At 38.6% G+C, this 12,774-nt stretch overlaps 1 protein-coding gene across 1 annotated transcript; it reads left to right on the forward strand.

Moving 5' to 3' along the window:
- Positions 1-497: 497 nt before the first annotated feature.
- On the forward strand, positions 498-9,039 carry LOC308080442 (mitochondrial pyruvate carrier 2-like). Its single transcript, XM_080422326.1, has 5 exons — positions 498-705; positions 2,905-2,945; positions 3,707-3,791; positions 5,143-5,254; positions 8,562-9,039. Exons 1-5 carry the CDS (start codon positions 606-608, stop codon positions 8,614-8,616), a joined length of 393 nt encoding a protein of 130 aa, XP_080278452.1. The 5' UTR covers positions 498-605; the 3' UTR covers positions 8,617-9,039.
- The last annotated feature ends 3,735 nt before the right edge of the window (positions 9,040-12,774 follow it).

The raw sequence follows: 12,774 nt of genomic DNA on the forward strand, positions 1-12,774 counted from the left end.
GTAGAAAGTACTCATTATCCCATTCCACAAAGTATAGAATTTATACAAATATTTTGAAAATATTAGATAAAGCTCACAATGCCTGTGAGCTTGGCTTGGCTATTTTCAAATGGCCGAAATGTATATAGCCTATAGGGCTGAATTTGGTAATATATACCATATGTTTTGTAATAATAATCATCTCCAAAGTAACTAGGCTAAAGTTTTCAAAAAAGTAACTACTAAAGTTTTCAAATAATTGTTGTGGAGTAAAAAGTTCAATATTTGCCTCTGAGGTGAGATGTAGTGGAGTAGAAGTAAAAGTACTGAAAACTGGAAATACTACAGTAAAGTAAAAAATACCTCATAATTGTACTTAAGTACAGTACTTGAGTAAATGTACTTAGTTACTTTACACCACTGCGTAACAGCCAATCACAGTGACCGAGAGGCGGAGCTAGCAGTAGTGTGCTACTCTCAGGTGACACCATAGGCATATGGGTGACACCATAATGACATTCTGTGGATATCACTAGTTTGTGAGACAGCAGACATTATTGTCTTGATGCACATTCCAATTAATTTATTATAAACGTGTTATTATTACATAGGAGAAACTACACACAATGGCTTTGTTTGGGGCCAGAGCCACATACCACAGGGTATTGGACCGAATTGAGCTTTTATTGCCTGCAAAAATGAGACCTTTTTACAACCACCAAGCAGGTTAGTAATTATTGTGCTAATTAGCCCAAATTGGGGCCTTTTTTTTCATACATTGTATCATGTTTTTTACTAACAGTGTAAAGATCATCAGTGCACTGAATGTGTCCATTTATTAAATATTGTTTTATCAGTCTCATAGAGCTACTATGGCTCTGGAAAGGTTTAGCTGAAGTGTTATATTAACCCGGAAGATGTGAATTCACAGATACATCTTGATTCTTAATTCATTAGCACAGTGTTTATAGTAGCCCTATGTCTTATTGAATATTGATTTGAATGAATGCTTTATTAATATTTTGGCAAAGAAAAGCACATATAGTACAGTTCTATACATATCTATATTAAAACCCAAGAAAGCACTATGGCTTGTTTCCATTGGGGTCCTGTGTATTCAATTCATCGAAACATTTAATGACAAATATACAATACTATGCAAAAACATCATATAAACGAGTAGTAATAAAAAAAAAGAAATAGCTAATTGCAAGTCTGTGGATCTGCTATTCTTGATTACTTTTTGTATTTATTTGTTTATTTTACATAATTCTAGCCTAATGACATGCCCAAAATAGAGAGGCCACTAGGCCAGGTTGAAAGTGGTTAAAAGTTCAGTATGTGATTTCACATTGACAAGAATAACACAGCTCTGTGGACTTTGAATTTGCCTCTGTTCAGCCTACCAGAGCCCTGAACAATGACCCAGCTTCCAGCTCAACATGTTTAACCTGTAATTCTCACTCACCCACAAGCACACACTATATTTTGTGGACTAAACTCTTTGCACATCTCTTGCAAAGAATCACATGTCCTTTGGATTGTACTCTAGCTAAGAATTACTTTGGTTAAAAAATAGGACAAACAATAGTATATCCTCAGTAACCCAGAGAAGATGCAATTCCAAATTCTTGTGGAATTGCATCTTCATTTTTTACACCAATGTCTATTGGTGCTGTTTTTTGTTTGTTTTGCACACCCATAAACCCATGTTCTTCACACTTTACACTTTATTACTTATTACTGCTTAATACCCTTGTCGTATAACTTCATACCTTATTTTTACTATGTATGTTAATATATGTTGGACATTATTAGCACAGTCTGGTGGAGTCTGCCACACCAGCAATTCGCTGCACATACTTGCATGCGCACATGTGATGATCATGTGACAAATAAAACCTCTTGAATCTTGGGCTAGTGAAATGGCCCTTGGCCAAGACAACTTAAGTCAGTCGTTTTCAAAGTTAGGGTCCGGGGACCCCCAGGGGTCCTTGAGAGGGTTCCAAAGGGTCCCCAGCTAAATGAGTTAATAGAACAACAACATTTTAACCTTGGGCTGTTTGAATAAAAATAGCATTGCGTTGCGTTGTGAGCTTGTAGATAGGCTATTTAAAAAATGTGACAATTTTGAATATTCTTTAAAATATTTTAACGACATTGTACCCTGGCACAACATATTTTCAGATGGGGTTCTGTGGCCAAATACATATTAATTTGGGGTCCTTGACGTGAAAAAGTTTGAGAACCACTGACCAAGTAACCCAAAAATCTACATTTAGGTTATTTTAAACCCATACATCGAAGTTTTATAGGAGTTGCAAATTGAGTCTGTGAGTGAGACCATCTAAGTTGTTTACAACAGTTGTCAGAGAGATCTGTGTGTTGGAAGGGAGGGTTAAGCCTAATTTGAGCTTTGTCATACGATGGTATCTGTCACTCACTAAAATACTGTAACTCATTTTCAATTAGCTGAAAAATCTGTTATTTTCGTGACACGTTGTACGATTAATTAACAGGCTTTACAGGCATAGTACACACATGACATGGGAGCAGCTCATTGCTAACACAATCTTGTACTGTTCAGAGCAGCTCAAATGGAACAGTTGGGTGGTCAGCACTTTGCTCACGGTCACTGGGATAGTACATTGTACACTGTCCATTTGTACATTCTCAGAGTTGGATAATGGATTATTTAATACTGAGGATTTAACTGTGTAGTTCAAGCTTCAGGAAGCCCTTGGATGTGTTCAAATTGCTATCTGTATTTAAAAGTAAATGGATTGTGATAGGGTAAACATTTACGTGGGGTGTAATTACTGTTACATGTGTCAGTTAATCATGCCTTTGAAGAATGTGCTTTCGGTCTTGCGCAATATATATATATCTTTATAGGCCAAGTTATCTTTTGCTTTGTTCCTATAGGTCCAAAGACAGTGTTCTTCTGGGCTCCTATATGCAAATGGGTGAGGGACAATTATTTTCTCTTCTTTTCTACACATTTTCAGGCCCTTCCTTTTATCACCAATTTGTTGTTAGATGCTAAATGTTGGTTACTTGATATGTTGTATATCTGTGATATGTTGTATATCTATGACATGTTCTGTTTACTTGTACACAAATGCTAAGACTTTTATAGCATTTTATTTAGACAGATGTTAGGTCTGATGCTTAGCTGCTATCCAATTCATTTGAAGGACGTGGTCTTTGATAACAATAATTGTTCAGCTGGATAGCTCCGGTATAATCACTCACTGCTACAGTATGTTTGTTCAGTAACAGGGTCCTAACTGTCTCTCCAGCTCTTAAGTAGACAGAAAATAGATTGTAGTGCAGCATACCAATTTTATCCAATATAGAGCTTTAGTTTATTAACAAAAACGTTTTCAAATCAAAAGCACTTACAGCACTATAATTGTTTGTCCCTGCAAGCTATGTGCCCATTTTAACCTGTCATTTGTTGTCAAGGTTTCATCTTGCTCTGGAGAAGAGCAAGCGAAGTACTGTTAAATGACTGAAATGTGTGTGTACACACACACACACACACACACACACACACACACACACACACACACACACTGTGTGTACAGCTCTCTCTCAATCTCTCTCTCTCCCTCTTCTCTCTCCCTCTCTCCCTCTCTCCCTCTCTCCCTCTCTCCCTCTCTCCCTCTCTCTGTCTCTCTGTCTCTCTGTCTCTCTGTCTCTCTGTCTCTCTGTCTCTCTGTAGGGTTTGGTTGTAGCAGGTATGTCTGACTTGACCCGGCCCGCTGAGAAACTTAGCACGTCTCAGTCTGCTGTTCTTATGACAACAGGTACTTAAAACATTGTGTGTGTGTGTGTGTGTGTGTGTGTGTGTGTGTGTGTGTGTGTGTGTGTGTGTGTGTGTGTGTGTGTGTGTGTGTGTGTGTGTGTGTGTGTGTGTGTGTGTGTGTGTGTGTGTGTGTGTGTGTGTGTGTGGAAGAAAACAAAAAAAGAAAGAAATCCCTCATAAAATGGGTTTGTGAGATGAGAACCCATAAACCATAAATATAATGTTTTATTGTCAACTGGTGCACCAACATACAATATCAAATAGCTTGTTTTCAAATGTAGTAGAAGAATGTGCTTCAGCACAGTTACAGCCATATAGAACCTACGCTTTAACATACTTCATTGCACATCAAATAACACAAATAGACCATCTGCTCTTTTATTTTTTTTGGTCCACCTATTTGTGCCAAATGTTGATACATTTTCACCAAATGTTGCATTATAATAAGCCCAGAATATGGATGCTAGGGTTCATGTGGTTAAGGCTTACATAAAGAGACTAATTCAAGATGATATCATGTTTGCTGTCTAAGCGTTCAGCAGACCTGATGGTAAAAGCACAGACCTTTAGCCTTTGATTAAGACTGCAGAGGGACCCTGACCAGAGGTCTCAGGCCCACAGGAGATATAAGAGGATAACATTCATTACTTTAGTGTAGCTTTAAAAAGCAATGGCACCAGGGTTTATACCAATCAGAATTACTGTAAGTTTCGTATGATTGTGCCATGTCCTGTATTACCTACTGTATACTGAGGCACAGAGGTACAGTATATCTGCAAGTCTTTTATTGTGGTAAAGACAGGAGATGGATTGGTCATGCCATTGTGAATGAGTACATGTGTATGTCTGAGCGTATGAATATACAGTAAACTTCTACCACTGAGCCTCTACCCTTTGGCAAAGGAGAGCATTATTATTAGTATTATTATTATTAGTATTATTATTATTATTATTATTATTAGTATTAGGCTTCTGGACTTCAGGCAGAGTTACTCTGCTCCACAGGCATGTGTGTGTTTGTATGTGCATGCTCTGCCTCCATCTCTCCTACCAGCATCCATCACCATGGCTTGTTTACAGACGCATTAAGTGACATGATGAATTTCCATTTGGAAAAGAACAACCTTTGGTTTAATTTGTCTCGAGTAATGTGCAAAACCATGGATGTCATATTGTCATAACAATATGCAAGCTTATTCATATTCCAAAATCTGGCACCATTTAGTTTCCTCTGAGTCATGTGCATGTGTCAAATTTAGTGATAGATATATTTGTATTATGTTTGTATTTCATAATACCATTTTCTATTTTTTTCTCTTTTTCCTACTCTTTTTTAATCTGCCATTTCGTAGGTGTCATTTGGTCTCGATATTGTCTGGTCATCACTCCCAGAGTCTGGAATTTGTTTGCAGTTAACTTATTCCTTGGTATCGCAGGTGCCACACAGCTCATTAGAATCTGGAGGTGAGCGGGATTTCAAGAATCTGATTGTTGATTTGAATTGCTAAAATTATTGTCCCATAAAAGTGGTTCTCAAAGTGGGGTCTCAGAGTTATGAGGGTCCTTGAAATGAAAAAATGTGATAACCACCGTTCTAGTACAAATGAATTTGGTCAACACCTTCCCAGTAGTGCTCCTCATTGAGTCTTTTATTCAATTGAATTGAATTCAAAACTTTATTTATTATTGAAGAGACATTGAGGTTGCCCTTCTTTGCAGTGTCGTCGTGATACATTACAGTTCAAATACAATTTCATATACCCTCCCTCATATACAATAATAAAACAAAACAAAACAACTACGTATACAACACAAGTTAAAAACAGTTGCACACATTTGTGGGTTGTTCTGCAATTAAAGTTTTAAATTGAAAATTGAATATAGGAGAAAAGATCTTTAGTTTAAGCTGTATGTCTTTCCAAGCGGTTGGGCACTAAAACAAAAGGCTGTTTTTTCCCAGTTCAGTCTTTACTCGGGGGACCTTTAGCGTGAGCCAATCATTTGAGAGTGTCCTAATGGTTCCACTCTAGCAGAGATTTAATATACAGTAGTAGTGTCCCGTCAACTGCCTTAAAAATAAACAGGTACCAATGCTTATTTCACCTGTTAGTCAGCCAAGAAAGGCCAACCCACTCTATTTAGAAAACACTATATTTCATGTTTGTCATTTTTCTTGTGTACAGTAACGCAACATACATGGAGTATAATTCATTATCATTCAAAGCAAACAAACACTGAGGCAAATAAATGAGTGGAATGTGGTTTATAGTGTTGGGGGTGATATATGCAGAATAAACTGAATCTGGTGAAATAACCCTATAACTGATACATAGTATAGTAAAGCTTTGAATAATTTGGGCTCAGAATCTCTTATTTTATAAGATTCCCAATGTCAGGTTTAGGACCCATATCTACATTCAATAACCTACTATTTTTCTACATAATTATTATACATCAAAAAAAGATCTATAACAAAAACAAACATTTACATTAGAGAGAGTAAGTATTACATACAGTACAACAAACAACTAATTAAAACTATACATTTTATAAATATATTAATAATTGTATAATTCACAGCTACCGGTGTGGAAGTCTCAATCGTAAAAAAAAAACATCATCATGTTAACGCCATTGATAATGTCAATTATTAATGCTATTGTCTCTAACAAAAGTCTTGGGAAACACTTGACCATAAGCACAAGGCTGTTATGGTCAAAACAGGTCAATGACAGCTCCTTATCTGTCGTCATGTCGTGTTTGTTTTGGTTTCACGTTGGCACAATAGTCGGGCATGTCATTCTCTCTCACGTGTTCCATCTTAAATGAGGTGAGAAGTCAAGTGGAGCGGGTTTTCTGCAGTGCAGAGCTCGTGTTTTTGAGGACATGTTATGCTTAATTCATATTTTGTCGTAAATAATACGCGACTTGAGCTTGTAGATCAGGCATTACTTTTATTTTCTATAGGCTCCTTTTATGTTTAGGGAAGAATTTCCTTCACTGCTCATTCCATGACCACAGGACATGTTCCCCTTTTATCTGCTTATCTTTCATCAAAACACATAATTTGACTTTTTGCTGTTTTATATTTGTTTGTTTGTTTATTTGTTTGTTTTTAACCCCACGCTATTTTCACACGGGCAAATGTTTTATTTTATTATTTACTAAATTAATACTATATTAAAATATTACTTTAGTAATTGTTATTACCAAAGTAATATTACATAATGTGTTTCTTACTGTATGTACAGTAATTACCCCAATACTGTGTTTGATCCTCCCCCTGCACTCTCAGTTACAAAATTGGCTTAGAGCTTCACCAAGCCGCAATAAAAAAAATGGGAAAGTTAACAGTAAAACATATTTATGAGAGAAGAACAATGAACAAAGACATTTGACACAACATCGTACCACATCTCTTCTTGTGCAAATTGAGCAATGTTGATTCTCTGACATACAAGATTCCCTGGTTCTGTTACTGATAAAAGTTCAAATAAAGGTCAAGGGTTTCCCATGATTACTTGAAGTTATGACACTGTGGAAAGTCTGAGGTCAAGCCGGCTCAGTGCTGTTGGAATACAAATGAGAGCCTGGCTACTTTATAACCTGGGCTGTGTTTTTTATGTTCATCATACTTAAAGATGCACTATTTTAAAGCTGGGTCTAGTCACTCTATAACCATTTATTCATTTATATTTTCTCTAAACAGAACCACATTGTTTTCACTGTTTTAAATTAACCTCGGACTGTCTGTGTCTGACGCGACTCAGGAATCTATTTCCTTGAACTCAGAGACACCTACAGAGTAAGACAAAGCCCTAACCTATTGCAAAATTGATGTAAACTGAGATTTGCATTCAAGTTTACTAACTTTACTTTTACTAACTAACTTCAGCCTGGAATGAGTATGTATGTTTTACTGAAATGATAAATTAAATCCCAGATATCTTGACATAAACAACACGCTGCCATGCTGGGATTTTTATTCCATACTTAGCCTACTTGATCAGATATAAGGTTTGTAGAAGACATTCTAGAAGTTCCCCTTTCATCAATGCTCTGTTGATGTTGAAGCTGCATGCAAACTGAAATCTGCATCTTGAACAAAGTAGGACTTCTACGACTGTTCTTGGGACATAATAGCAATGCTTGTCTCGTACTTTGTTATTGTTTTGTCTCGTACATGCTTTTTTGTAAAACCTTATCCATGTGGAACTTGAGCCCAACTATTTAACCACTTAAAGCAGGACTATGTAACTTTCTATTTCTATCCCGGATTTGAACCTGGTTTCCTGCTTAAGTGAAAAAATGTAATCTTGAATCTTGACCATCAGGTCAAAATTTGTATCAGATCCTGTGTCTAGGTGAGACATGACCTTTGACACAATCTAAATGTCTCAATAGAAGAGCAGGGAGACAAAACACAACCACTCCAATTGTATGAGTTATATTGTATCAACATACTCTACCATACAGATTGGACAACATCACATTTTGCTCATTAACAAAAGTTACATAGTGAGGCTTAAACCCTCTATACTTAAAAAACAACTAACTGTACACTCCTTTTTCACTCTACACCAAATCTCTTTGCCAAAAATAGCTGTTCTACAAAAGTACAACCTTGTGAGCTTGTAGAGCTGCTATTTTTGGCAAATGTTCCATTTATGTTCCCAGAATAGGGATGCTGGGGCTCAAGTGGTTAAACTTGTATTAACCGTTTGCATGCATGACTAACAGGAGCTAAAAGTGATCCCGTTCTGTTTTGTAGGTACAACCAGGGATTAAAGAATGGGGCAGTGCTGTCCAGTGTTGAGACGGACTAAACATGATGCCACCATGTGAGCATGGCTGATATCCACCAACCCTTTTGTACAGCATGACGCACAGCTGAGAACACGCAGATCACAGTCACACTCTATGAGCATAGGCTGTATGTGCATACAGGTACTGTATGTGTGCATATATGCATATATATCCATAAATACCAAATATTTTGACCAGATAAAACAATAAAGGGAACAGTAAAAGATCAATTCAGTTTTTGGGATATCATACTATAGTATATAATGACTGTAGGGTTCAAGGATACAAAGTAGTACAGTATTATTTTGTGTGTGACTACACTACACAGACTACACTACACACTCTTGAACTAAGAAACCACACACATTTCTGCCTTTGTGTTGTTGTATTAGACACAGTCAGGGTTAGGCTACCGTTTATTTTCTAATAAATATTTGGATATTCTTTTGTGTATTCATTTCAAAAACAGACTTAAAGGGATGATTAAGGGGGTTATCATCAGTCACCAGATGAAGAGGATATATACCTTTTTCTGTGAATCTCAGAACAACAAAATGAAGTTTATTTTTAAATGGAAAATTAAGATTGAACTTGGTGAATCTCCCAAACTAAACTCTGCTCCACGTGTGATACTGGTGCAGGCAGCTCCCCATACAAACAGTGGATAGTTATTTTGCAGGTGAGCAATTAAGAAGCATATATTATCAGCTCAAGTTCAAGTTGAACTTCACTCTTTTTACTGCGATCTACCCACAAATTGTAGTTTCATTTTAAATATCATATAGCGTAATACAATATTATCATATATTTGTATAATTATATGATATGAATTACATGATTACATATTATTGTATGAAGTTAGTATCAATTTATTTGTCTCCGGGATAACACCACTGGTTAAAACGCCTGTTACAGTACATCACAACCAAACCAATGTAATGGTGCATGTTCCTACTTATTTCTCTTACCACTGGGTGGTGCTACAGTACAATTTGTTTTTCTTAGCCCTCAGAATAAATGACATTAGTTAAATCACAACCAAGCCAATGAAATGTAAGGTGCTCGTTCCTATTTTGTACCACCGGGAGGTGCTAGAGTATAATTCTTTCCGTAAGCAGTCAGATGAAATGCCATTTACTGTATCTTTTTAAAGCCAGGAGTAGAGCCAGCTCTCGATCAATAACAACCACATCATCGGCATTTTAAACAGCTTTGTGTCAAAATGAAGTGGCTCATTTGAAAGAAATAGACACCCACCCTTTGGAAAAATTTACAGCTGCTCAGACAAAGCTTTCATTTAAGATGCTTCAGCAGATATGTGAGCACAAAGGAAACAAATATATATGAGTGAACTATGTTTGAATGAGAGAATCGCCCCTTAAGAGTCCATTTTGTTTTTTTGTACACGGTCAGAGTTAAATTAACACTACAGATCCTATGAAATGGGGGTCTGTGGCCTCCTGCAGTACATCCTTGAAATTCAAAAGGTTGAGAATCTCAGCAGGTGTAGCTGTGAACAAGAGAGAGAGAGAGAGAGAGAGAGAGAGAGAGAGAGAGAGAGAGAGAGAGAGAGAGAGAGAGAGAGAGCGAGAGAGAGAGAGCGAGAGAGAGAGAGAGAGAGAGAGAGAGAGAGACACTGAAGGGGAGTTGTCTTATCAACTCCATTATGATCAGAGGTGTGTCTTGTCATTGGGAGTGATCCCAAAGTTCTTGCTGCAGTGAGAAGGAAGTGACATCATCATGACATCATCATGACGCACCAAATCTCAGTTTCTCCTGCATCAGTGATGGTAGTGGTGAACACCACCATGTTCTGGTTTCCATGGCAACAGAGCACAGTACAGTCACAGAGGTGTTCTTATGTTTCACACACACAGACACTCCTGCGCGCACGAACACACATGCACATACACATGCACGCATGCACGCACGCACACACTCACATACACACACACACAGACATAGCTGTATTATGTAATACCTTCACACCATGTTCACCTTGATACTGAGACACGCTTGCAGTTTTGCAGCAGTATACAAATTTACGTAACCGTCACACTCACCATAGATTTAGACGCACACACACACACACACACACACACACACACACACACACACACACACACACACACACACACACACACACACACACACACACACACACACACACAGAGATTAACACTGAGCATCTTACAGTGTAGCCTAGCCCACCGTTCTCCAACATACTGATACTGTAAGTGTGAACTGTGGTCTGTCTTGGACCAGATTAGCTACCCTGCTGCTTATTCTGGGGCTTTTCTCACAGTCGCTCATTAATCACTTGCGGTGATAAATTGTGCGTGCGTGCGCTCGTGCGTGCATGCGTGTGTGTGTGTGTGTGTGTGTGTGTGTGTGTGTGTGTGTGTGTGTGTGTGTGTGTGTGTGTGTGTGTGTGTGTGAGAGAAAGTGAGAGAGAGAGAGCAGAGCATGGTCTCCCACTGACCTTATGTGCTCATTGCCTTTCCACCTGCTGGGTGAAAACACATCCATACATCAACATCACTGTGCATGTGTGTGCATGTGTGTGCATGCGCGTCAGGGTGTATGCGTGTACTGGTATCTTTGAGAGAACCAAATTTGCTCACTCAAGGATAGAAAGAGGGAAAAAATGACAGAAAGTGATATGCTGTTTCAGGGTTAAGGTTTGAGTTATAGGTCAAGGTCAGGGTTAAGATTGAGATTAGGCATGTAGTGCTGATGGTTAAGGCTACAGAGTTAGAGTTTATAGGGAAGAGAATGTCCTCACAAGTATAGCAGTCAAAAATGTGTGTATACTCTATATGACAATGTTAAATTTTTAAAGAATCCAGCTAAATAACATTTCAACTCAGTAGCCTATACAGTACTGAACAACGTACCAAACCATGCCCCTCCCCCCACACACGCACACACACACACACACACACACACACACACACACACACACACACACACGCGCACACACACACACACACACACACACACACACACACACACACACACACACACACACACACACACACACACACACACACACACACACGCACACACACTCACACACACACCCACATAATGTTAGTTCAGAGAAAGGATATTGCTCATGCACGTGCACGCTCTATATTCAGCCTCACTGTGTGTTCCTGTGCATCCCCTTCAATGTCTGTCATCAGAGTGTAATATAATCGTAATTATTCATTGAGCAGATGAAAACATTATGATTCTCATTAGTATAACGCCCCATACTGTATTTTGTTTCTCAATTCTGTATCATAAAGATTGAAAAAGCTTAACATGGAGAGGTAATTAACTCAAACTCCGCTGTACGATGATGTTGCGCAATGAAAATAGCCAGTCTACAAGCTCACAACACATCACTCGCATTGTGTCGTGAGCTTGCAGATTGATATTTTGGCGTGTAACTCCGTCGTACGCTGAAGTATAAATCAGGCTTACGGCTACTTTAACTATGTATACATTTTTATTTGACATATTTTTACCATTTATGACCATTTTTGACCGTTTTAGCCTATGCCCAAAATAGGCATAGGGGTAAAAATTCCCTCCCCTTCATCTCTGATGTCAGCATACGGGCCCTGTCCCATTTCCTGTTCCTGCATGCCACCCATGGCCGTCTCCCTGCTCCGGTTCCTGCCGAGGTGTCTCAATTACATGTTGGATCGCGGCCGAGGAAGAGATTGGCTGCCTGTGATGGCTCTGAAGGTGACTTTGGATTACTGGCAGAGCCCTCCTCTGTGTGTTTGTGTGTGTGTGTGTGTGTGTGTGTGTGTGTGTGTGTGTGTGTGTGTGTGTGTGTGTGTGTGTGTGTGTGTGTGTGTGTGTGTGTGTGTGTGTGTGTGTGTGTGTGTGTGTGTGTGTGTGTGTGTGTGTGTGTGTGTGTGTGTATGCGTGCGCGCACGCGCGTGCGCACGCGCGTGCGCACACGCGTGCGCACGTGGACACATGCATGTGCAAACCCTTGTGGCTAACCATGCATGTCACGTACACTGTAACAGACAGGAATGAGCAAAATCACATACAGTACAGTGAAGTCGGGAGTGCTGGGAATGTAAAAACTGACCCTTCTAGACTCTCTCAGAGTTAACAGTGGTTAATGCTGACAGTGAGGAAATCTCTTGTACAAAAGCACAATATCTGATATC

The sequence above is a fragment of the Gymnoscopelus braueri genome (assembly GCF_963280865.1).
Source record: "Gymnoscopelus braueri genome assembly, chromosome: 24".
In the NCBI taxonomy this organism is placed as follows: domain Eukaryota; kingdom Metazoa; phylum Chordata; class Actinopteri; order Myctophiformes; family Myctophidae; genus Gymnoscopelus; species Gymnoscopelus braueri.